Below are 27,041 nucleotides of genomic sequence, written 5' to 3' on the forward strand. Positions count from 1 at the left end.
TTTTACTGTGTGTTAATGTCTATCTATGCTCATTTTTTTCAATGAAGAAAAAAAAATCCGTTTCCTAATCAGAGACCGTGTGAGATAGCCTGTATCGTTTTAGCTTATAATGTTAACGCCTGCCTCAACATCCTGCGAATACATTGCAGAGCTAAAATGACTGAGTTCCGTAGAGGAATTCCGACAGTAACCGCCGCCAAAGAGCAATCTACGGTTCACTAAGCGAGTGGATAAGTATCCAGTTGTTATCCTTCCGTTACTGAATAGCTCATTTCTCCATTGCAAATTACGTTTTCCTCTGGACATCGTGACTAACAATAGTGTCATTTATGTAAACTGGAGGAAAATCTTCAAGGATGAACTTCGAGCTGGAACTTGAGTTTTTCAGCAAGTTCTTCAACGATGAGCAGAAAATCAAACCAGCCATGTCAAGTCGACAGCAAACGACTAGTTTATGTCACACATAGGCTTCCGTAGTCATGATCTTTCTGGGGTGCCGTAGTTGCCGATTTTGAATCGCTGGCATGGTTTGCTCATGATATTTCCAAAGTGGTAATCAAATATCTTTCGTTGTTTGTTAGTTGCTGCCAGAATGAACGTCCAGCCTTCAAACCCGAATAACCCAATTGTATTTTTTGATGTGACAATTGGGGGCCAGGTGAGCCACTTGTTTTATTTGATCAACTTTGCCAAAATAATGAACTAGATTAGCTAGCTAGTAGTCAATGAGTTTCGCCAACCAGCTAAGTAACTTGTACATATGTAGTTGATTATCAGTCAAATTACATTTTGACTGACATAACTGTTAACGAATGCATTGGATGAAACATTCGTTTATTTAGCACTAAGGAATGAACCCACCACACAACGTGTTTATGTCAGCGTTTATTGGTCATTGCCGGCTAATGTGCGTCCGATAGTCAACATGCATTGAAGTTGAAGAAAACTGCCGCTGTTCTCGAGTCTCTCTCTGAGTTATTACTCCATTCGCGTTGCCATGTCACTTTATGGTCTTGAACATGCAGTTAGCTACTTACTAGTTCAAGAGTGATCGTTAAAGCATGAACACAAAGGGAAACATCATCAAGGTGAACAAGGTAATAAAAAAAAAAAAAGCCACACCTTCGTCCCTTACGTACTGACCGATACTTCAAACGACCTATTTTCCACTGTATTACTCGTCTCTCTATGATATCTACTATTTGACACACCCTTATGAATACTCTGCTGATGCCTATGCTGTCCTGTGTCCATTTACTGTTCACTCTCGCACTCTGGTGGGAATCAGCACTTTGCGATAGGCCTCCTCTCTTGTGAGTAGTACATTATGGCTTCGGATTGTGGTGCAATAGATCCGCTTTGTTGTTATTAGCTGTTTTATTGATTATTGTTGAAAGCACCCCAACTGTGAACTCCCTCGTCCCCCATGTTTTGGGTGATAGCTTTTTCTTTTGCACCTTTGAATCCCTTGTTCATTAGCACAGTCTCTCCCTGCATCTGTCTGTAGTTGACTCTTTTACCTCCTGCAACATTCTTGCACCACAACCAACGGCTACATGCTTGGATTGTGGTTCGCCTCACTTGGAAGTTGCTTTAAATAAAAGTGTCTTCCAATGTAATGTAAATGTTAAAATCAGATCTGTTGTTTTAGCAGACACTGTGCAGGATCAAACATTTTTGAACTTAATACTCAAGGTCTGTTTTGAAGGGGTTGGGAGTCCACATATGTATGTGAATGGAAAAAAAATGTGTGAATGTATAAATTAAAAAAAAAAAAACCCTGGATTTATGCTGATGAAAAATTAAGTCACATTTGGAATGGGTTTTCATTAAACAGACTGTGTGTTCTTTCGAACCTCCGCAGCCTTCGCTCTGCTAATTTTGAGAATTACTGACAAGAATGACCACACTTCATACACGAATCCCTTATGAGTGTAATTCTCTTCATCGCCAGTTGGTGGCATTGCACCGGGGGTGAGCTTGCACCTGCTCTTCACTCTGATTGTTCCGCAGTTGTGGGCCCTGGGTTTTGGGTCAATTATGTTGGTTGTGTTTTTGCTCTGGTGAAAAAAAAGGGAAAAGAAACCCGTAGCTGAGCTGTAGACTCTCTGTGTGCTTAGTAGGTGGTGTTGTTTACACTGTAGTATAAACATGCACATCAGTCATATATAACTGCCATGGCAATGCTGAGGCTTTTTGGAATGACATATTTCATATAGGTAATGGCTAAAGCCAAAGACTGTTTCGTCGATAGTTTTATATTTAGATGTGTGGGTAAGATTCCAAACATTGACCTCAAGGGATCGCTGCCTTGGTATTAAGACACACCTGAAAAAGACATTGAACCCATAAGGAAGATGTTTCATTTAGCTGTAACCAGTGGAGCTCATGGGTTTTTTTGTTATGACTCATAACATTGTTTTCACATTGTATTTATCATGATAATTCCTTTAAGCTCACTTGTGGAACAAGAATTTCAAGTCAAACCCTTGCAGGTTCCAATGAGGGTTAGTGTGTCTTATGTGACTATGATAACAGAGGGTGATATGGTAGTTCTGATGTCACATGAGTCATGAGAGAAATAAAATTTGATTACAGTGACAAGCTATCTTTCGCAGCTAAACATTTCCATACTCCTTCACTCTGTACAAGTGTTTTAATGTAGATAAACTGTTGATGTTCTGAGGAGTGTTTTGACAGGTCAGAGTTGGAAATAAACTGGTTCACTGATTGTTGGTGAGTCTTAGTTCTCCGGTAAGCAGTATTATGGAGTAAAATTTAGAGGACGGATTTAGGGCTGCCGCGATTTGTCGATGTAATCGATAATGTCGACACTGAAAATGCGTCGACATCAATATTTTAAACCGACGCACCTTTTAGATTTCTAAAGCGTTTTAATGCATTATAGTAAATGTTTTTCTTCAATATCACTACGTAATTGCTCCATGCATGACATCAGTTGTTTTTGGCTCTAGTCATTGGTCGGCTCCAGTCAACGCTACAGTTTTAAAAAATCATGCCGGCTGCAGCAGAGCCCAACTTGGTTGCGAAAGTTCAGTGTAAAAGTTTCCAAAGATCCAAGCCTTTGAAAGTATGACAGCCCTGCCCTGCCGGTATGCCGAGTACTTCAAATTGTCACAAAACAAAAAGGTGGTTTGTTCACTGTGCCTTGTTTTGATGGCATACCACAGTAGCACTATGCATGAGCAACTGAAGAGAAAACACACAGGCGTTACTCTGGGTGATGGACCTCCAGAAAAGGCAAAACCACCACAATGACATAAGTTTCTTGTCGTCAAAATAAAATGAACTTAAATGAATTGGTCAATTTGATTTTTTTGGAGGGAAATTAATGGTTTAGATTAATCAATTAATCGATAAAACAGTGGAGAGATTAATCAATAGAAAAATAGTCTTTAGTGGCAGCCCTAGACAGTTTAAGGTGTACTTATTGAAGGTGCAGCACACATTTGTTCTGAAATTATTTCTGGGAGCCAACAAGCTCAAAATGCCGAATTTTTATCCCAGTACCAGTCATTGCTACACACAGCTGTAACTCTGAGGAGTGTCTAAGGTTTCTGCATCTTTTTTGTCTTGTAAAGGTGTTCTGTGTAGCCTATGATGGTTCAGTTGCCCAAAGCCAGAGATGACTCTGTTACTGTGACAACCACTGCTGAAACAGAGGGGAAAAAACCTGTTTTGAATTCTTAAATGTAATTTCATTTAATTTGCTTTAAAAGAATTAACAGTAGAGCCCTTTTACCATGATGAAGTCCTGTTTAATGCGGTAGATTTTAGGATGTCATTAATTTATTTTCTTTACTATTTAAATTAATGATATCAGAGAAATATCAAATAATACCTAAGTGCTTAAAAATACAACTTACAAATAACATCCAGGAATTTCATGGGATTTTGTTGCCAAGGATTTCAGATGGTTGTTATTGCCTGATAAAAATGCCAGCGTGCAATCAAACACTGTATGGTGTTGACCTTTTTGCTATAAAACAATAATTCAGTCTTTAACTTTACACCATAAAACACGCACTATTGCTGTTCCACATGTGGAAGTCAACCATCCCAGTCAGCCATCCCAGTTTCTTGCACTGGTAGAACAGTAAATACCCCTTGTTGCAGCCCCGCCCACACAGTTCCAGAAGCTCAGGTGTAATCCATTTCCCAGAATGACTGTGGGCGTGACTGTCTGCGGCTGTGCTTTGCATATTGGTGTGATGTCTCACTGGCGTTGAAAGATGCTGGTTCTACAGCAGTGATGGCAGCTCTCAGGAACAAAGTGTCCTGAGTGGAATGACATTCCTTTGACATTGTGTAGGATAGGTTCAGCATTACAGTTTATGGAAAAAACAGGGGCCTCATTTACCAATATCTTGCAAAGTTTTTTCTTAAATCTGTTCCTTAGAAAGGTCCTAAGAAAAGTCTACGCAGACATCCCAAGGACACTTGAGGTGTATCATTATTATATTTTCTTATGTAGTACTTTGTTTAGTGATTCTGTCTAATCCGTAAACAAGTTGGGCATATGCAGAAAATGTGACATTAGGATATGTACTTATATTATATTATAAAATATCATATTATGTTATATTATTCAACTCATGGAGTCGTTTTTTTATTCTATCACAACTTTAAGCAAGTCTACGGGGAGTTTGGCCTCATCAAGTAGGACATTAGTACATCAGTAGAGTAGCTCCTTAGCAGCTAGCCAGCTAGTTTAAATAACGTTAGCTCACCTCAACATGTTTTTTACAGTCATTTAAACCATTGTTTCTCAAACTCCGGATTGCGGCCTGTCACCAGGGTGGGGCAAGGAAACTTCCAAGTCCCCATCCCCTCAACTGAACTTGCTTTGAAAATAGTAACAACAGTAACTGCCGATCCGCAGGGCCCTGCCGCTGCGCCAGTCAAATTATGCTCGGTGCTTCTGTCACTCGGCAGGTGAAAATAGTAACATTTTATTTAAGATTCCAGAACGTTAAGCGTTCCCACCCGTGAGAACTTACTTAAAATGTTACTATTTTCACCTGGCGAGTGAAGGAAGCGGCGAGCATAATCTGACTGGCACAACAGGGGGGTTTTGCGGACCAGCAGTTTTCTGTCGCAGTCCGGTGTGTCATAGTTTGAGAAGAGTTGAACCCACCATGGGCAATAGAGAAGTCACTGTGGCAATCATCAGCGAGCAACACTGTCATACTCTGGGGTGAAGTGCCTTTTTTGGAACACTCTGCCATGGCGATACAGGACACTAAACTGAACTGATGGACAATGAAAGAGAGAAGTTGACTGTATAGCTGACTTTACAGCTGTAAAGAAAACTGATAGGTCTACTTAGCACAAAGAGAGACCAATCAGGATGCTCTCTCTGTCACTCTCTCTTTATGCCCGTCACGTACTCTTTCAGTCTCTCTCTCGTGCTCTCAAAAAAATCAATTACTGGGATATTGTATATAACTTGCAAGTGTCAGGGGGCCTGTAAGTACCCCATCCGTACCCGGAAGCACGATCCGGTCTGCACACGCGCTAAAATCAGCACATGCGCAGAATTTAATCTCTTTTACAACACTGCCCAATCCGTTCACATGTGTGATTTTTTACGTCGTTTTAATCATGGGATATGGTATAATTAGGTGAACTGTTGTGTGTGTGTCAGCAAATGTATATCGTTTAAGCACTGTGTTGGTGTATGATCACATTTGTCTTTGATATTGTATGAAGAAAAAAAATCTTTAGGCAATCGATGTTTACTTAAGTTAACATCGATGTTTACGTAAATGGTGACAACACTTGTGATCCCCGAACGGTACAGCTAGCTTCTAAAGATAGCAAGGTTAGCTTCTGTTCACCTTCAGAAATTGGTGATGCATTAGCTAAGTGGCTTGCTATGTAGTCCTGTTATTTTTCACTGTTAGCAGAGGGGTGGCAACAGACATATCTTAGAGATATAATGGGTCTAAAATCTTTACAGAAACCACATACAAATGCATTTTATTGAACTGAATCGAATGCGAGTCAAGGAGTTATTTTACTATCATGGGAGTTATTTTGTCGATGTTCCAAAATACCCTTACTCATAGGGATTTATCAAACAAACCAGAACTTGCAAAAAAGATCATCAGCAGCATACAAAATGACAATTGTCACTTGCACACTCAGTAACACATAGAAACATTTCCATATCTGCGCTACAACAAGCATTAAATATCTTTAAACAAACTTTTGCTGTGAACTGCCAGCTGTTTCCGGTTACATAAACTTGCTGACGTCTGTCAAGTATTCAGTTTCCATCAAAATGTTCACACATGCATGGTGCAAATTGGGCAGCAATAAGTTGTGTTTCTGATTATGCAATTATGCGCCTGTGCAGAACGGTACTCAGTGTCTGCCGTCAAGTGTTTTGTTCAAACGTGTGGTACAAATTGGGCAGGAATAAGTTGTGTTTCCGGTTACGTAGTTATGCGCATGTGCAGACCGGATTGTGCTTCCGGGTACAGATGGGGTACTTACAGAGCTGCTATCAGTATGAAGGAAACTCCTGGAACTTCTGGGAGAGGTGGGATGTCTGGTCTACGTTGAATTCATGACGTGTTTTTGTTCTTATCGTGATGCAGCCGTGGTCTAAAGGTTAGAGAACTGGGCTTGTGACTGGAGGGTTGCCGGTTCGATTCCCAGGCCCAACATCCATGGCTGTGTGCCATGGGCACTTAAGGCACTTAACCCCAGTGCTCCCCAGGCCAAGGAAGGCTGCTCCTGCGTCTGGTGTGTGTTCACTACTGGGTTAAATGCAGAGGACAGATTCACTGCTCACTGTTCACAGTGTGTGTGCAATCACTGAAACTTAAACTTAAAAAGAATCCCATTGTCCTCGTAAATTGAAAGCGTGTGTCAGTTGTTCTTAATTAGCATAGGTAAACGCCCGCCAATCCCCATAAAGGGGCATGAGACTGCAGGGCCATGTACTCGCCCAGAAATCTATGGAAGCCCGTTTCTGCCACCTTTAAAAAATTGCTGAATTGCGACTCGGAACTCCAACTTTATTTCTCGCAATTCCGAATTTCTTCTTATCACAATTCTGACTTTATTTCTTGTAATTCTGAGTAGCAGACAGGAGCGAAGGTTACAATGGCTGATGACTGATTCTCACACACCTGCTTTACAATTTGTCTGGTTTCAGATGGGATAACCCATAAGTAGTGTATGTAAATCTGCTGCTCCCTTATCACAGTCTCCATCAACTAATATATTCTCCTATCGCTCTTTTTGTTATTTGTACAAAAGTATGAATGAATATGCACTGCATTGTTACATGAAGTGTTAGTGTAGTGTTTGTTTTAAAAGACCGTAATGCTTTCTAAAATAATGAAAATCATTTTTAAAAAATTATAAATGATAAAAAATATTATTGATATTATTTAAATCCTATAATATTATACAACTGTAGAAATGAAGAAAACACAATAAACAATTATTTTGCACAAACATGTCAGCACTCAAATGTGCATAAGTGTGCTCGAGTGTGTGTAGATTCTGTTCTTACCTAAGAACAAATCACAAATAAGAAAACGCTGGTGAATGTCAGAATCTTTGTGAAAACTATGTAAGTGGGTTTTAAGAAGAAATTTCTTCTTAAGAACAGTTGGTGAATGAGGCCCAATGTTAGTAAAACACAATGGATACAAAGACATAGGCTGTGTCCGAAATGGCATGCTAGTGTACTGCACACTGCATACTGACTCAGTATACACTGTGTACTGTACACTGCTCCCTACCCTTGTATACAGTATGGTATGCAATTATAAGAACTTTGGTGTAGTGTACTACACGTTTGCTATCGGTTGGGCTATTTGTTCTGTTCAAAACAAACAACACACGACTACAACAAATCTCTATCAAAAGTTGCCCGATAAGAAAGCGTATGAAGACTTATTACACCAAAATATGCCACTGATACATTTATACTCAGAACTGAAGCTGGAGTTTCAAGTTTCAAGTTTATTTAGAGCCCAGTATCCCTGTTTACAGTCTCAAAGGGCATTACAGACCATAACAGTCAAAATCAAAATAGGACAGCACCCCCTGACTTAATCCTCATGGCTTTGTTGAAGTTGAAGCCGCCTCTGTTGATGTCCGCCTTGTTTTCTGAGGTTTTTGACAGTTGGAAATCACCGCGTTGCATCATGGGATGCAGTACCTGACGAAGTGAGCTCTAGTTGTATACTGCAAATTTTCGTCAGAGTAGTACATCATCCGGATAACTGTCGTGTACTGCAAAATTTTTATTTTTCATGTACTGCATGCTACTTACTATTACGTCAAGATCAGTATATGAGTAGTATGTAGTATGCCATTTTGGACACAGCCATAGATACTCTCAAGTCAAAGCTGAATTCCCTGCACGCTGACATTTACCTAGTATTTTCTGTGTAAAAAAAAAAGAATTTTGTTGTTGTCGTTACTTCTTTTTTAATGGACATCTTTTATCTTAGAGGCAAGTTCCTCCAGTCCTTCTTTAGACTTGATGTAACAAGCAGACTATAGAGATCTGTTCCTCTTTCTGCAATAGCCTCAGGGTAGAATGTATCGCTCTTTTTTTCTGCAGTGCTCCATTTAAGGTTTCAACGTGGCATTATTCTGGTTCCCAGTCAGCCGCATTAAGTCTACACCTGTGGGAATGCCTGCTTGACCTTTACAGACAAGGAGTGTGGTCTCTGGGACAGTGTCCCTTCAATGGATTGCACTGATCCTTTGCTTAGGTGCCAGAATATTGTCCATGAACAAACATCGTCTGCAAGTTCAGAGCATGGTCCCAGCTGCTCACTTCTGTACCAGTATGCCACCCCAGTCAGCAGGCTGTTGGCACACTTCACCCACAGCAGGTTGATGCTGATGTAGGCAGGCACGGCAAAGCCCAGGAGGTTACAGCAGACGGTCATTAGCAGATAGGGCATCCAGGCCAGGGTGAAACACAGGGTAAGACTGGCGAAAAGAGGGGCCCGTGGGCCCTCAGCCCTGGCCTCCTGCTCTACCTGTCTTTTTACCTCCCAGGAGGTGAATGGCAGGTCGCTGCTGGGTGTGGAGGGGCAGACGTGCCTCTGTTTACTGAGTGCATGGGCCTGGTGGAGCCAGCGTGGGAGCTCATGCAGGTAGAGCAGCAGGACACAGCTGATCAGCACAAAGACCACTGTGATGAAATATGTAAGAACTGTGGAGTCCTCTACAGGACAGACCAGTGCTATTCCATCTTTATACTCCACCTCCACCAGCTCTGAGTTGGTGTAGTGATAGGAGTAGACACAGGTCAGTGCCCACATGAGCACTACCGCAGCACATTGACATGCCAGCCTGACGTTAGCCCTGCTGCTGAAGGCCATGTTTGGGATGGTTGAGCAGTCTAGCACTCCCATCAGCAGCAGAGGCAGGGGAAGACGAGCGTAGATGGTGGAGACGTGAGATAAGATATAGCACAATGACTCAGAGGGACTGGCCCTCTGCCAACACAACAGGAAGGCAACGGCGGTGACCAGCAGCAGGTCGACTACACAGATGAACATGCCACAGATGCCGAGCAGAGACTTCTTAATGCTGCGAAGCCAGAAAGACAGGACAAGCGTGTTCAGGGCCACTTTGATAAGCAGGAGGAAAAAGTAATCCAAAGTCCTGTCCTCCACAACGCCTCCATCTTCCTGTGTCTCTTGCATTATGGCCAGCATGCCCTCTTCCACACCCTGCAAGTACATGGCACTGTCCACAGCACAGATGCTCCCCCCTACGAGATTAGTCAGTTGTGAATTTTTGTTGGTTATAACAGCACAGCACTTTGGCAGCAGTTAAGACAAATTCACAAATAAGTTTCCATTTTTTTTTTTTTGCCGGGAATAAATTTGAATTCCCTTTAAAGAGAATGTTGATACAGGAGATTTGCATGTGGTCAAATATGTGAAATATCCTGGTTGGGCTGAAAAACAAGTTGAATTGAAATTGTCTTAATATTTACTCCATCAAGTCCATCAAGGAGTTAAGTAAATAAACATAGTTGATTGAGCTGATTTAGTCTGTTGCCATCTAAATAGACAGTCTGGTAGGCTGGTTTTAGACTAGTTTTACAACATGAACCCTGCCAACAGGATAGCTTTTTTTCAGCTGCTCACCAGAAGAGGAAGCAACATAGAGGAATATTCTTGTCACGGTTATTGAAAGTTTAGCAAGGCTTATGTGCTGATAGACGGTCATTCTGTGATGTAGAAACAAGACCAAGTTTTGCTTTGTGGCAGCGACTGTTGTATATTGCCATTTGATATTTACATGAGACACTGTCTTGGTCAGGAAGGGAAAGCTCATTTACTGCCCATTGTAACTTACATGCAGAGCACAGAAATACAGGACACAGTAATAATAAAGATGCTTGACAAACTATTCTGTGGTATTTAGCGTCAGTTTCCTGGGGTTATGCTATCTTAAGCTTCAACTCTCAGTTTTTACGGTTTTAAAATGACAAACAGTAATTTTGTATATAACATCATTCACCAGCATGTTGGAACAAATGATTATGTATTAATAATGATTTTCATTAAGGCAGGTGCATATCTGTTACTCTGAGATACATACAGTGAGAGCCCATTCAAACCTAACTCAAGCAATGCCCAGCCAAGAAGAATTAACTCACAAACATTTATTAAACCAAAGCTGCAAAACAATCAAAGTGACAGGATTTTGTACCGTGTGTGTGGTTTTCCCTTTAGCAGAATTCCCGTCAGTGATCCAGTTCTCCCATCAGCAGGTTTGTGAGTTTGGTGTGTGTATATGTGTGCTTGTGTGTTGTGTCTCAGAGTGAGAGAGTGAGTGAGTGAGTGACTGTGTGTGTGTGTATGTGTGTGTGTGTGTGTGTGTGTGTGTGTGTGTGTGTGTGTGTGTGTGTGTGTGTGTGAGAGAGAGAGAGAGACAGAGAGACAGAGAGAAACTAGTGCAGTAACTTTGTCCTTATGCTGGCTCCTGTTGCAGGTGTGGTTGATTTGTTTTATTCACTTCCTGGACACTCCCATCAGCCGTATGTGTAACAGGGAAGCCATCGCTTTTCTCTGTGTTTCAAAGAAAATAGTTTTTATTAATTAAAGTTTCTTTTGTCGGAGAAACTGGTGGATTGTATATGTGTAGGCGAGACATTGCACTGAGACGTATTTTAGTATCGTTTGGACCTGACCATAGTGTGGTTAATGTGCATGATGCCCTCTGTGGTCTGTGTATTTTCATTTCTGGTTCTTCACACTGAAGCTGGACAATATGTCGTATTGGTTGTCTTTGAGGTTTTTTTTTTTGGTTTAATTTTTCTGTCACTGCAATGAGCAGAATGTTTCCAGAGAGATTTGTTTTTAGGGCTTTAAACATCATGATGTTGTGGTAAAAACAGCCTTTAAAAAATAAAAAGCATATTTGTGACTTGTGAGAAAAGTCAGAGTGTATTCTGGTCTGCCTGCTATCTACACACACACACACACAGAGTAACAGGTCCAGTAACAAGCCATGCACTCATTAAGACAGAAGAATTTACCTCACCCTTTTTCTTCTTCGAAACAGGGATGAAGGTGATGACGTTGTGTTGTGCGTTCAAGGCTCGTTATGATGATCTAATTGACCTAACTGCTGCACATCCCTTTGTAAGTGCACATCATTCAAGGAACCTGTGGGACAGTGGGGCCAAACAGGTTTGGTGATACTGTGAAGTGAGACTGGTTTCACCTGACTCTTATTGTTGCTGCTCTTCTTAAGCCTAAGGATGAGTGTGAAAGAACAGGGCTCAGTTTTCACTGTGAAAGCTGCTGAAAACAATCACACAGGTGACTCATGCCAAGGCATTGTTCACAGCACATTCTCCCACGCACTCACACACTCCAATAACAGAATTTTCCCCCCAAATACAGCATTATCATTCTCTTTTTCTCTTTTAGTGATTCTGACACCGAACCCCTTGGGTGTAATACTTTGTGTGTGTTTTTGGGATACAGGTGTTTTCAGTGGAGGGACGTCAAAGCAAAGCTAGGCATGCACTCACAGTCATTGTGGACACTGGTTGTGTCAGGTATTCGTGTGTTTTGTGTGTAAACCTAGGTGAATGGTGGCTGTTCAATAAATTGTTGTTCATCAGTAGTCGTGTTAAGATGTGCTTGAGCATTTTCAACTCCCATGTTGCCGTAGGATGATCAATGATGCAGTGAGTCTTTCAGAGGGCCCATGCCTCCCTCCTCTTGCCTCCTGCACTCAGTGCCGTGGTGTGGGGGGACCCTCTGTCTCCATGTGGTCTGTCCAGAATTAACAGATGAACCTGTTGGCAGTGATGAAGTGCATTGGTCCATATTCATATCAGTTGAGAAACATTGATGACAAACAGCACACAATGAGCGAGAGAGAACCGTGGTGGTGTGGCAAACCTCAGCATGTCTGTTTTATTTATGAGTGTTTCCATGGAACTATGACATTCTTTTGATATACGCAGTTTGAAAATGTCTGTTTTTTTTCTAGGAGGTTGGAAGGATGAAAATTGAGTTGTTTGCTGATGTGGTTCCGAAGACTGCTGAGAACTTTCGGTATGATGATCTAATTTTACCAACTTTTAAACATAGTTAAGCTTATGTTAAGCTCAACTAGATATTCGTTTATCTTTTTTCCTTTTATTTTCCTCAAACCCCAAAAGTTGTGAAAGACTTGTGTTCATGACTAACTGTCTTGGGCCTGTGATCTGAGAGTTGTGTTTATGACTAACTGTGTTGGGCCTATGATCTGAGAGTTGTGTTCATGACTAACTGTGTTGGGCCTGTGATCTGAGAGTTGTGTTCATGACTAACTGTGTTGGGCCTATGATCTGAGAGTTGTGTTCATGACTAACTGTGTTGGGCCTATGATCTGAGAGTTGTGTTTATGACTAACTGTGTTGGGCCTATGATCTGAGAGTTGTGTTCATGACTAACTGTGTTGGGCCTATGATCTGAGAGTTGTGTTCATGACTAACTGTGTTGGGCCTATGATCTGAGAGTTGTGTTTATGACTAACTGTGTTGGGCCTGTGATCTGAGAGTTGTGTTTATGACTAACTGTGTTGGGCCTATGATCTGAGAGTTGTGTTTATGACTAACTGTGTTGGGCCTGTGATCTGAGAGTTGTGTTTATGACTAACTGTGTTGGGCCCATGCTTTGTGTCCTCACAGGCAGTTCTGCACTGGAGAGTTCAGGTAACTCATTTCACTTTTATACATAAATGAACAAAAATTCAAAAAGAGTTACATTTTCACTGTACCTTTTTACTTTTATATTGTAACACGAGGACATTTTATTCTGTATGTTGTAATATGTCACCTCAGATTCTTTGAAATGAGACTGTGCATCTCAGCATGATATAAATATATATATGTGTGTGTGTGTGTGTGTACACATAAACACATATATGTGTGTATATATATATATATATATATATATATATATGCCATTCTTCAGTATACTCAACGACATCATTTCCTGTAGGTCTTTTTTTGTTTAGTTTGAGAGACAACCAGAAGTTGTTTAACCTGTTTGATTTCGTTTTTTTGTAATGACCGCGTTCTTCCCCATTTACATTTGCATGCAAACGTTTTGGCACAGGAAGGACGGTGTACCGATCGGATACAAAGGCTGCACATTCCACAGGTAAGATGATAAAGACCACGACAGAAAGCACAGTTTTAATGTGACGTAGGTATAGACCGGTTTTCGTTTTAGAAGAAACGAATCTCTTCCTCCTCTGAATCTACCTGTTTAGCACACTTAAGTGTGAAAGTCTTTCACTATGAATGCATCATAAATAAATAGCATCACACCATGAAACAGAAAGACTTTATTAAAAAATTATTGAGCATTAAGTAGACGGCACTGGAGTAATTTATAGTACGGGTCTCGGTACTATAAATTAGTTTAGCTTGTATCTAGACTTAGAGCAGTATTATCTTTGTGTACCGAGGCATAAAATTAATTAAACCACATTTAAAATCAATTTGTTATCCAGGCGAGAGCTCTCCCAGGGTGTTAATTTGATTTGCCAAACGGCTGAATGTAATACACAGTCACACACAGAAGTAATAAAGTAAATTAACGTTTAAAACATAGGAACTGAGAAAACCCCGGTAGAAGACTGTGTTAGTGCATTTTAAGTAAAATGTGAAATAAAGAGAAATTTATTTTACATTGTTACCATACGTTGTAAAACATTTTAGCTGTGTGTATCCGGTTACAAACGGTGTAGAAAAGTACTGGCGGTGTATTGTCGTTCGCGATCAAATATTCTTTGTCCCAAACGGCAGAATTATCAGATATATTGCTGTGTGGCTTTGATTGGAAATGGGTCAAATGTGTCAAACGTGCACTGTCACTGATAGAAACAACGCAAATAATAAAGCGACACGTGTCGTTCAAAAAGGCAATAGGAATAGGAAATGTTTGATGTCATGAATTGTTAAGTAGCATAGCTATAAATAATCCTTAAAATTACGTCGCCAGCAGAAGTTGCTAGGGACTGAAGTTGCTGGGACTAAAGTCGCTTTAGAGGGTAGTTAAGATTTGTTGTTTACTTTTTGATCGGTTTATCCTCTACTATTAATTCATATTTTCAACAAACGCTTCGTCTTTGGATTTCAGTCATGGGTGGCTTCCGTGTAGTAAATGCCAGTTTCTCGTTTGACACGTTTTGGTGCATGTATTTGTGCTTTGTGCTTTCCTTCATGTTCATTCATTTATTTGTTTGTGTATAAGACACCAGTCAATAATTTATTCTGAACAGTTAATTGATATCAGTTCAACTGCTTGTGTCACATAACCACAAACTCAAGATTCTAGATTCTTCTCAATCTAAATTCTTATTAAACTCATAAAACTCACATGGCAAGAACTTCCGGTAGCAGCCCGCATCCAGTTCAAAACACTGGTGCTGGCTTACCAGGCCACAAGAGGCTCTGCCCCATCCTACTTTCAGTCTCTGATCACTCCTTACACCCCAGCCAGATCTCTCCGCTCAGCCTCCTCTGGTCAGCTGGCGGTCCCCTCGCTTTGGGAACCTGGCAGCTGTTCGTCTCGGCCACGTCTTTTTTTCTGCCCTTGTTCCGCGGTGGTGGAATGACCTCGCTCAATCAATCAGAACTGCGGAATCTCTCGCTGTCTTCCGCAGGAGACTGAAAACCCACCTTTTCAGAATCCACCTGTCCCCCAATGCATAACCTCTCTTTCTATGTTATGGTATTTAAAAAAACACACACACACACACACATATACATATAAAATAAAAATTCCTATGTACTAACCTTGTCTCTATGTCACACATCTTGTTTATTGTTTTTCTGTTCTGTTGTCACAGAATGTACAGTAATTCATTTGCATTATTACCACGGTCTTTAGCTTATGAGCTAGTTAAACCTGATTGATGCACTTATTGTGCGTCGCTCTGGTTTAAAAGCGTCTGCTAAATGCCAAATTGTAAATTGTAGCTGTAAGCTTTTAGCCTATGTCTCTGGTCTTCCACACGCCACAAATAAAATTGCTCCATACTCAATTTTGTCATTCTAGTGTCATTATCACTAGAATGCCTGAAAATATTGTAGGTCACATCTTAAGCAACATTTCCCAGCAGTACTGCATGTGCATGTTTGTGCATAAATAAATAAGATATGCAACTGCATCTTGCACAGTGACACAGGTTAATTCAGTCATGCTTTCAGATGCTAGGAACAAACATGATCTGTGGAAATGTGGTCAGTGGAACTGACTGGGCATTTTAGTACTGCAGTCTTGATTTGGATTTGGAAAAAGTCTTTATCAAGGGCAAGAACTATTTTAGAAGGTCCTGTAGGAATATGCCTAAATGTTGCAAACATGATGTTTTGATTCCTCAGGCAAATTCAACACAAGATATTTAAATCTTTTTTGTAATTGTTTCTATTATTCCTATCAGAGTGATCAAGGACTTCATGATTCAAGGAGGTGACTTTGTTAACGTAAGTCAGTCTGAAAATGGCTCACATTTGTTTTGAGGGAGTACTTGGCACTTAGAGTGCTATAACTTTCCCATGTGTTTGTTTAATACACTGTAGAGCAGAGTGTTGGCACTGACAGTTACCTTTTCATATATACCAACACTGTTTGGCTTCTGGGCGTAATGGGTACAAAGTCCTAGCTTTGAATTCAATAGAGAATTAACACATTATACCATTTGTCACACAATACAAATAATGTGGTTTGGAAGGTGTCTGTGTTTTTCTTTTTTTGAGGGAATGTAGTTAATCATTTCTGAACAAATCAATGTCTCTGTAATGCTTCCGGTAATATGAACATCTCACTATCTGTCTAAAACTCATGTTAAAACCACCCCCATTGTTTGGTGAACCATTTAACCAGATTTATTAATAACTAATTACTGACAGAAAACCTATGAGAGAATAATTGAGTAATTTGTGCTTGAAGCACTGGCTTTAAACATCCTCAATCAATTTGTTCCTGGTTTAAATGACCTCTAGTGGTCACATCATGATCTGCATTTAAGTGGCAGCTGTATGTCTGGTTTAGTCTACGGCAGTGTCATTTATGTTTATTACTGTTCCCCTCTGAATTCACTGCATTGTTCTTCTGTAGGGGGACGGCACAGGTGTCTGCAGTATATACAGGGGTCCATTTGGAGATGAAAACTTTAAACTGAAGCACTCTGCCCCTGGTCTTCTGTCTATGGTAAACTTACACTCAGACGATGTCAGCACATTCGAGCCAAATCTCCAACACACATCTCACGCTAAGTCTGACATAGAAACTTCCTCAGGTGAACACAGTGTCTCTGAGCTCTATTCATACCTCACATAAATATAGAGGAAATAAACATAACATGCTTTCTTTCCTGGCACTCATCTATCAAGCCGCCTTAATTTTTTTTTCTTTCTTTCAGCTTTGTCAAATGTACTTAGAGAACTCTCTCAGATTGACTGTGTAACATTACTGACTGACTAATAGAGAGCTGTTTTGAAATCATTAATAAAGCTGAATGTGTTTGCTATTAGCTATAACATATATTATCTGCACAGAGAAATGATCCATTACCATGCCTTTCTTTATCAGTCATTCAGCACTTACCGGAAGAACAGAGACTGACTCTCTGATTTCTGCCCACAGGCAAACAGTGGCCCAGGGACAAACGGATGCCAGTTCTTCATCACATGCACAAAATGTGACTGGTTGGATGGGAAACACGTTGTTTTCGGTATGTGTCCCAGCAGTGTTTGATGTGTAAAATGTTAGAATATGGATGCTCACACCTGGTGGTAAATGCTTAAATGTGACTATTGTTTCAGGGAAAGTGGTGGATGGTTTGCTTGTCATGAGGAAAATTGAGGTAGGTTCTGATGTTAAACTTATTTATGAATGTCCCTGAAATTGAATTGTATCCCTCTGTGACTAACTCCAGAGTTATAGTACAGTGTATTACTGACCAGACCTGATGAATAACTGAATTTGGCATCAAAGCTTCATCAGATCAGTGAAACACAGGGCTCTTTGGACACTGTCCTCCTCATAACACACATGGAGCTGAGTAACCTTCTGAATCAGCCCTGTATCGACTGGTTAACACGGTCATTAACACTCCGCCCATCGCTGAGGATGTGAGTGTGAATCTCAGCGTTACCAGCAGACACAGGCACAGACACAGAAACAGACACAGTTGGGAGAGTTCTGGGACAGCCAGCTGGATGGGTTACTCTCCCAGTCAGTGTACTTCAGCGTTTTCTGCCCAGTCACGGGTGAACCTGCATTTCTGTGGAGATGCTTGTCAACTGTTGGCGGAAAAGAAGCAGTGACTGGTGTTGTTTGTATTCTGGAACACTAATGGTGCTCCATATCCTCCTTCACTGGAGCAGGAGCCATTCCATAGCAGATGGATAGAATAGTACAGGCAATTGGTCATTCCAAAGTGGGTGGCCCTCCCAAACTTGGCAGGGGTGGGGTTAAAGGTCTACACACACACACACACACACACACAAAAAAAACACACACATTACTAACTGTGTTAGGTGCCACATAGGGTATGACTTTCAAATTCTGAGGTATTTATGTATTTAAGAATTTGTATAATGTGTCATTTAATCTTTCCCCTTAAAATATATCTGATATTAGTGTCACACATTGGTCACAAGTGTTCATCTCATACACCACTGATGGAGAACAGCCATTGGTTGGCATGGAAGCAGAATTGTGGCTTAGTTTTGGAGTGTATTTATTTGTGTTTGTATTGCAGGCATGAGTGTCTGTTACACATTATAGAATTTGTTGAATTCTGAAGTTGTTACCCACAAAGAAGGGTAATTTTATTGAACAGCAGCTGAAAAATCCAATTAATCTTTGACATGCTGTTATTGTGTTCACAGATGCGTGTATTGTGAATTGAACTGGAAATTGTAATGAATTTTCTGTTGCTTGTTTGTAAGCAGGTGGATACTTTGGCGGGTATAACTACTGAATATGGTGCTCTCGTGTCGTTTTTATTTTCCAGAATGTGCCGACTGGACCCAATAACAAGCCTAAGCTACCCATTGTCATTGCCCAGTGCGGAGAAATGTGATTTAACTACTCAAATCTATGTTGCCTGCCCCTTTTATATTAAAAATGATCAGCACAATACCTTTTTAACTGTAGTTGTCTTTCCTGTTCTTTTTTAACCGTTAATTCTGGCTTTGTTCTCCTCTGTATTTCGTACAGCAGGTATGTGTTTAACAGTACTCACATATGCATCGCTGTTTTTTGTTCAGTGAACTTCCATCTGACAGAGCTTCTGTTAGATAACATGTCTAAAGACAGTGCCTCTGAATAAAATGATAGATGTTTAGTCTGTATACACTGTGTACTCAGATTCCTCCTCTTCCTCTCTGATATTCTTGATTCTGCAGTATAGAAGGTATAGAAGGTTTTGTCTGTATAATTACAATTTGCAGTAGTGTAAGCAGTGACTTTACCATACAGACTAAGTGCAGGTAATTTTGGCACTGCTTACAACCTTTGTCTGGAAACTTTGTTGTTCCTTCACATTTTACTGGGCGTCAATCAGAGACATGGCTGGGATACCACAGAGTGTTACAGCGCCTATTCAGAAAGGTCACTGCAGATACTTCCAGAGGTGGATGTGCTCAGAAAACATTTCTCAAGGAGTGTACTCTCAAAATAAATAAACAAACAAACAAGAAACAGTCTTTTCAAGCTCATCATTTTGTGCAAAATCTTTCACTGTTGAACTAACTTTGTCTCTGCGATTTATTCCTCGTCCACATACTACTCAACCAAAGCTCTCCCCTCCCCAGGCTTAAACCCTATCGTTTGACACAATAAAGCCCTTTCACATGAAGTGCAGGAAGAGTTTTGGGCCCAGTAGGAGGCTTCTGGGGTCAATGTTAAAGCCGGTCTTTGTGTGGGACAACAGGGCCTGGCCATTAACAGCTAGCTCTTCACACATCAACCAGCACTCCTCAGCTGTGCCAGCAATGTGATTTACATGACAAAGATAGAGGATGGTGATCTGAGACTGTCTTACAATCAGCAAGGATCCCATCTAATCTATGCCACAAAAAGTTCCCACTCAATGGCTAGCCAACCTGACAGGATTTAACCATGAACGGATTAGGCTCCTAAAACTTAAGAAGTATTTTTTTAATCTTGAACGTGGAGGATGTTTAGCAGCTGTCATGTTTTCGTTGAGAGGTGAATGTAAGCTTTAATATGTCTTGAGCTGCTGTATAGAATTTGTCTCATAATTTGTAGCTACGATTCTTGTTGATCAGTTGAAGCACCTAAGTACAGCTATTAAAAAACAAACAAAGAAAAAAGAAGTCATGCGCAAGAGCAAAGGTTATGAGAACACAATACAATAAACGAAATGCTAACACAATTGTTTTGAACGGTTTCTTTCAAGGAACACTACATGGTATTTTGTATTTGTGTTTTCTTTACGATATTTGTTCGATACAAACATACATACATATATATATATATACACACACACACATATACATATACATATACATATATATATATAGCTCACGGACGAAACTGTGAAAACTACAGTGATTATTCCTTAAGTATTGAGTCACCAAGATATGGTACATTGTATTGTTGACTCAATTACCATACTTTACATTTCAGGTGTTATTGAAGTCAGTCAATGCCAATATCGATTATGCATTACTGCGTTCAGATGTCAGGATCACAATTTTTGCACTCTAATCATGTGCCTATCCTAATCACTTCTTTTCGTTCACTTATTTGCTTATTTGAATTGTATGTGCGGTGTTTTATTTGTGGTTTTTAAATGCGTATGAAAACATGAAATATGAAAAACTCATAACTTCAGTGTTTAGTTGCTCTCGGTGATATTTTTGTGTTGCTAGCGCTTTTACGTTACATTATTTTCAGTGAGCCAATCGTGGTTGACGAGTACTGGTCTCCACTTTACTGACAGTAACTTTAACCAATCAGTGCAGTAATTCTCAGCATCGTGTGCGGACAGAAAGAAAATTGACCAATCGGATAATCGAAAAGGAGGGGAAATGACGAATATTCTGTACCATCGTTCCCCACTCCGTCCAGTTCGATCGGCAACGGGAGCGGAGAAAGGAAAGCTGAGAGCCCGAAGGCAGCAGCCCCCACCACCGCCGGCCCAGGTTACCATCTAGCACCGGGAAAACATACTAGAGAGCCACCGCCGGCATAAGTCTTTACCAACCAGAAACCACCATGAGCAGCGAGGCCGAAACACAACAGCCGCCGCAGCCTGCCGCCGAAGCGGAGAGCCCATCCAGCCCGGCAGCCGCAGCTACCGCGGGGGATAAGAAGGTCATCGGTAAGCTAGTTAGCACTTGCTAAATCACGTACTCATTTGGTTGGTGGTCTATAACTCTAATTCGGGGTCTTTTCAGATGTACCTTTACACTAATCGGACACATAAATAACTTATCTAATTTACTTGGTTACTTAGCTTAGAAGCATGCACATTTACATAGTGTTAACATCGAGTGAACTCACTGAACCCCAGTGAACTTGCCAAAGTTTGTGTAATTTCATCGGGTAAATTGAACAATCACAAAGCCATCTTGGCTAAAACATTTTGACGGTTATTTCTTGAACGTCCGTTACTGATTCCAGTTCCATTACAAAAACATCAGTAGCTAGTATTACGTTTCAACGCTATTGTCAGTAGCGTGCCTGTTCGGTTGGTGACTAGCGAAAGGGGCCACGGGTCAGTCCGCTATTATTTAATATTGCACCCAGAATCTCAGCCAAAAAAAATGTCAAACGGTTTTTTGTTATGTGTTAAAAGAACACTGAGAGGGGACTGATGACACTCTAATACTTTCTGCTGATTTATAATAGCGAGCGTCTTTGCTGTTACTAGGTTGTTAGCTGTGCCACGATTTCCACTCGACGTAAACTTGGTTGCCCCCGTTATGGTTTCCTTGTAAGTCAATGCTTGATTTTAGCCGCTAGCACGTTACAGCTAATGATAGTCGTGCTTGGCCTTGATCATGACACCATCTTCCAGCGGATACCAACGATGCTCAGGGCGACTGACTGGCCAAATTAATTTCACAGAGAAATCGGCTGTTGGCCGACCTTGGTACTCTGAATGGTCAGTGTGAGAGTTTAGTTTATATCGACGATAGAGTATTGTAACCGTATTAACTGAAACCATTCATTGAGAAATGGCCGAGCAATGTGACTATACCGCAGATGGTGCCGGACTGCTAGCTAGCTAAGCTGTCCCTTTGTTCCTGGTTGACAATGTAGCGTTTCCCGATAGCGCGCATCTTACCCATATAGAAAACTGGATCGCGATGTACCAAATATAACACTGTAATTACGCATACGGAATATTGTACTCAGGTAGCCGCAGAAGTTCGTGCCCTTTTAGATGAGTCGGCCGGCACACCGAATATATTCAGAAAGCTCCCGTACCCAAAATGTCCGCCGTGGCTTTTGGGATGGAAGGGATTTCTTTTGTCTGATATGCTAGCTTTAATAGATCGCGTCGAACGTCAGCTAAATGGCCTTACTTGTTTTATTCTACGGCGGATCACCAATATAAAAACACTTATAGTTCCATTTACCGAGTTACTTATTTGTGGCGCGGAAAGTAGAATCAGTCATTACCTACTGGCTCGTCTCCAACCACATGGTTGAGAGTAATGAACTAGCATGGTTAGCATCTTCTTAGAGCAGCAGCTAACTTAGCTAGCTAGAGGACCAACTACCGTGTGCGCTACAGTCGTTCTGTTTCCTAACTTGAGCATTTGTACGCGAATATTTAGTACTTAGCTTAAATCCCGAGTGTCTTCATATTAAATGAAATAAGAAAACTGAATAGAATTACTAAATCCAAACAACTCGGATAATTAACCCGTATTGAAATGTAACACCACGTGCAACGTCTCAGTTGCTTCCTTGTTTCTTCGCTGGTATTGCAGTTTCTAAGGAACTGCGAAAATGGCATAGCCAACTATGATGCGAATGTTGCTCAGTCTGTGTCTCCCACACAAATCTCAGCAATGGATGTCCTCATCGTTTTCTTACTTTTACGGAATGGTCGGTTGACTTGAGTTGATAATGATCATCGTGTAGATGCGAACTTTTGGGGTCATGTGTTTTGACCAAGCCCAGTGGAAGGTTCTGATGGAGCAGCTGGCCTCGCACAGCGAGGATTTAACATCACACACTATTAAAAGCTTGACAGTTGGCGGTTAAAAATAGCATCTGTCCAAATATCCGTTTGGATTCTGGCAATGCTTTTGCTTTCTTCATTGCTAGGCTACTTCAGTAAGTCACAGTCAGTAGCTGGACATGGTGTAATGGCAGCGTTCTTACTTGAAAAAGAAATACTGAACAAGTCATTGTATTGTTTTGTGTTATTACTTCATAATTCTCTATTTCCTCTTCTTTTATAGCAACAAAGGTCCTGGGGACAGTGAAGTGGTTCAACGTACGGAATGGCTATGGTTTCATCAACAGGTGAAATGCCCTCACCTTAAATGACACACACTAATTATGACATATGGGTCAGGGAACATCCGTGATCCTATTAGAGCTTTTATATGCTTACAGCACTTCATCAGTCTGCCTGCTGCACACTGCTGTTTGCTCACACATCTTAATCACTGTTATCCTGTGCTTGTCTGTTTATCCCATTTAAACATAGCTTACAATATCAACTCCATATTTTTTTTTTTCTCAATCTAAATCATCTCTCTCTTTTCCCATGCCTATGTTCAGGAATGATACAAAAGAAGATGTCTTTGTACACCAGGTAATTATTGAAATATTTTATTTAGGCTGGTGAATGATACTCTGACATGTGGAGAGCTTCAGCAGAGAATGATCTTTTTTTCCCGCTTTTAATGCAGACTGCCATAAAGAAGAACAACCCAAGGAAATACCTTCGCAGCGTAGGGGACGGAGAAACTGTAGAGTTTGATGTGGTTGAAGGGGAAAAGGTGAACCATTGATTTCATGTCCCTCCATTAAATTGTGACTCGGTGTTGTGACAAGTGATGTGTGTAGCTGTACTGAATTCTTTGTGTCACATGTGACTGTGAGTGGTGGGCTGAAGTTGGTTGTGGTGATCTCTTTGCCAGGGGGCAGAGGCAGCCAATGTCACTGGCCCAGGTGGTGTCCCTGTCCAGGGCAGCAAATACGCCGCTGACAGGAACCGCTACAGGCGGTACCCACGCCGGAGGGGCCCACCGCGCGACTACCAGGAGAACTACCAGAGTGAGGGGGAGGCAGAGGGCCGTGAAAAGAGGGAGGGAGCAGAGAGCGCGCCTGAGGGAGAGATGCAGCCCCAGCAGCGAAGACAATCCTTCCCTGGCCGACGGCGCTACCCACCCTACTTTGTGCGTAGGCGCTACGGCCGCCGACCCCCCTACACCAATGCTCCACCCCGGGGAGAAATGACAGAGGTATACTCCCCTGAATAAAAAAAACCTTTGTTGTCTAAAGTTGATCTTTGTCAAGGAAAACCAGTGTTATTCATTCATTTATATTTTGAATATCAAAGTCACCAATATATTTGCCAATTCCTGATCTGAGCACTTCAGATTCTGTACAATCCAGACCAGCATTGACACTTGTGTTTTAAACAAATGCTGAATATATGTATATATAAATAATATGTATAAATCATATACATGTAACATATAACAATGTATAGACATTTATATAATATAGAAATAATAGTAATAGTTTTTTTGCTCTGTTTAAGCAAGGGGGAAGGTTTAGGGTGAAGAGAACATTTAAGGTTCCATTGCATCTCTCATTTCAGTAACTAATGTAAGTCACTGAGAGCGTGTGTTTGTTGTTTTCTGAGTTAATGTTATGTGTAATTGTCAAATGACCACTGTTGGCTTACAGGGTGGAGAGGGTGATGAAAACCAGGCTGGACAAGACCAGGGCAACAAACCAGTGAGACAGAACTACTACAGAGGCTTCCGTCCACGCTTCAGACCAAGGTTTGCACAGACACATGTCAGCAGACGGACTTAGAGTGGTACCACTGTGTTTAACCAAGGCCTGTGTGTTTGTTACAGTGCACATCTTATGCATATATAAACAACGCATCATTTCTCCATTGTGTTCCGTGATCATTGCTGTCACCATCTGAGAATTGTCTGTTGCAGCCCAAGCACTGATGTGTCTTGATCATGGGCCAAAGTCTGCCCACTGATAGCACTTTTGGCACAGTCAGTATCAGAGTCCATACACTGGCATTGAGGGTTTTTGGTGCAGGGTAAAATAGGTTGTTAACATATTACTGTGTGTGTGTGATGTGGACATTACATATCTCCCCCACAGAGGCCCGCCCCGTCCCAGGCCAGCCAGAGAGGGCGAGGAAGACAAGGAGAACCAGGGCGAAGGCGGCCAGAACCAGGAGCCCCGCCCACGCCGCTACCGCCGCAACTTCAACTACCGCCGCAGACGCCCCCAGACTACCAAGCCTCAGGACGGCAAAGACAGCAGCAAGGCGTCAGCTGACGCGTCCGCCGACAAATCAGCCGCTCCCGAAGCCGAGCAAGGCGGGGCCGAGTGATGCCCACCGGCTTTGACCATCCTTACCATCCGCCGGGTACGGCCCGTTTGCCCACCTGGACCTGTGTGGAGGGCTTCTCCTTCTCAGAGAATTTGTCATTGTGTATTTTTCACTTTTGCAGTGTTGGTAGGGAGGGGCTAATTCCATGGCTTTGTGCCCAGACCAGTTTGTTCTGATTCCCAGCCTTGCTTCAGTGTGCACTTTCCATTGACATAGGCTAGATCACGTACCACACTGGCCAAATGGGCTAATGCCGAGGATTTGATTAAGCAAACTGCTGCTGGGAGCAGGGCCCTCTCTATTGTCCCTGTGTAAAACACAGTTGGCCCACAGCAGATTTGCATGATATGCCCTCAGACCTGCAGGCCTTTAGTAGAGCTTAGACGCGCTGGTAATGCTGTTTGTGTCAACATTATTGTCCACCGACCAGTGAGTCATGTGTACAGACAGAGTGCTTATTAAGCTCTTTAAGGTGATAAGCATTTAGTAATATCACATCATGTCTGTGAGCTTACCACTGGAAAACAAGTGGTGTGTTAGGCTACTTCAGTAATACATCTCATGAAGGCCATGAAGCTATGCCTGGATTACCATATGATTGTGTTTCAGTTGTACACTAACATTGACATTTGTCTTTCTCTTTCAGTTTTGTCAACAAGAAGAAACATCAGAGCAATAAGAACCAGATTTGACCTGACGATCGTCTAAGCTTGCGACATGCATTTGACCAGATTACCACCGATTGCCTGCAGAATCTATGCAGACTCATTCTTTCTCCATTCTTTTTATGTGACAGCTTAATGTTTTGGGGAAACAGCAGATGTTTTTCTAAAATTGGTCTTAAGTTTTTACACCAAATGGTTTTTAAAAAGTAATTTGATATCTGGTCAGTTTGACATTTTTAAATAACTTTTTATGTATACAAACATGGATTTTAACAAAAAGGCAAGCTCAATAAATCTCAAACGTCTAAACATGTTTTGCTGTTTATTAAACAAACAAACAAAAACATCCATTCAAAATGTAAAAACAGTGAACACGGTAAGAAATTCTTAGTTCCCAAATCTGACAGTACATTTTCAGTCTTTCATACAAATATGATGGACATAATTTTAAGTGATGTAGATTTTCAGGGGCTGAAGACCATATTCAATTGTGACAAAGGTGGTATTCCTGTGTTGATATAGATCATTTTCAGTCTGACTAAGAAAATGACAGAGTTAGGATAGTTGTAATGCATACATTCCCTGACATACATCCATGTGACAGCGTAAGGATGTTGGAAAGGATAGTCTGTAATGAGACTTGTGCAGTTTTCTGTATTAGTCATTCAGCACACACACTCAGGCTATTCAGTTAAAGAACAGGCCACTTATCTAGTCTTTATTCCAGGATCTAAGGAAAAATGAGCTATTCAGTGGTGTCTGAATGGACAGGACTTTGAGAGTCATACAGAAAGATGAATGTTCACCTGCCAAATGAGTATTGACCATACCAACCTACACGCCCTATTTGAAACCAAACCATCCCAAAAACCTGTTGTCTGTGCTTGGACAGGGACTTAATAGTGTCCATTCAAACCCTGAAACAATATACCTGCTCTGTATGAAAACTGTAGGCATTTCATGAGTGGGAATGTAGACCTACTAAATGTGTAGGCACTGCACAAACTTGTGCATACATCTGTGTGTTTATCCAGCTCACACTCCTTTTATCCAAAAGCCTGGAACCTTATCCTTTTATCACAAACATGGAATTATCTAAAACATGCCGTAAACACCATTCAGACTGAAACCCAACCCCCCATCCAATCATAGATCATGCTGCGACCAGCCTGTTTTCAGCTTAAAAACACTAACTCTCACCCTTAGAGTCCAGGGGGTCCATTAAGACCAGCAGGAACCAGCTGAGGT

The 27,041-nt window shown here is 41.3% G+C and overlaps 2 protein-coding genes across 2 annotated transcripts; both read left to right on the plus strand.

Moving 5' to 3' along the window:
• The first annotated feature begins 534 nt into the window (after nucleotides 1-534).
• On the plus strand, nucleotides 535-19,233 carry ppih (peptidylprolyl isomerase H (cyclophilin H)). Its single transcript, XM_030784411.1, has 9 exons — nucleotides 535-658; nucleotides 12,529-12,593; nucleotides 13,211-13,234; nucleotides 13,641-13,685; nucleotides 15,976-16,018; nucleotides 16,653-16,745; nucleotides 17,181-17,268; nucleotides 17,360-17,400; nucleotides 18,556-19,233. Exons 1-9 carry the CDS (start codon nucleotides 593-595, stop codon nucleotides 18,622-18,624), a joined length of 534 nt encoding a protein of 177 aa, XP_030640271.1. The 5' UTR covers nucleotides 535-592; the 3' UTR covers nucleotides 18,625-19,233.
• A 1,407-nt stretch (nucleotides 19,234-20,640) lies between these two features.
• ybx1 (Y box binding protein 1) lies at nucleotides 20,641-26,102 on the plus strand. The gene is made up of 8 exons (XM_030783838.1): nucleotides 20,641-20,892; nucleotides 22,991-23,054; nucleotides 23,316-23,349; nucleotides 23,447-23,536; nucleotides 23,678-24,001; nucleotides 24,453-24,550; nucleotides 24,894-25,164; nucleotides 25,775-26,102. The coding sequence occupies exons 1-7, from the start codon at nucleotides 20,787-20,789 to the stop codon at nucleotides 25,126-25,128; spliced, it is 951 nt and encodes a 316-aa protein (XP_030639698.1). The 5' UTR covers nucleotides 20,641-20,786; the 3' UTR covers nucleotides 25,129-25,164; nucleotides 25,775-26,102.
• Nucleotides 26,103-27,041: the final 939 nt, after the last annotated feature.

Source organism: Chanos chanos, chromosome 9 (assembly GCF_902362185.1).
Source record: "Chanos chanos chromosome 9, fChaCha1.1, whole genome shotgun sequence".
Taxonomy (NCBI): Eukaryota; Metazoa; Chordata; class Actinopteri; order Gonorynchiformes; family Chanidae; genus Chanos; species Chanos chanos.

Bases quoted from the DNA above. Each gene is read 5' to 3' on its own strand.
- ppih (XM_030784411.1), top strand. From the start codon at position 593: ATGAACGTCCAGCCTTCAAACCCGAATAACCCAATTGTATTTTTTGAT. The intron at 12,594-13,210 runs GTATGATGATCT...GTGTCCTCACAG, and splicing joins AAGACTGCTGAGAACTTTCG to GCAGTTCTGCACTGGAGAGT. The intron at 13,235-13,640 runs GTAACTCATTTC...GTTTTGGCACAG, and splicing joins TTCTGCACTGGAGAGTTCAG to GAAGGACGGTGTACCGATCG.
- ybx1 (XM_030783838.1), top strand. From the start codon at position 20,787: ATGAGCAGCGAGGCCGAAACACAACAGCCGCCGCAGCCTGCCGCCGAA. The intron at 23,350-23,446 runs GTAATTATTGAA...CTTTTAATGCAG, and splicing joins AAGATGTCTTTGTACACCAG to ACTGCCATAAAGAAGAACAA. The intron at 24,551-24,893 runs GTTTGCACAGAC...TCTCCCCCACAG, and splicing joins CGTCCACGCTTCAGACCAAG to AGGCCCGCCCCGTCCCAGGC.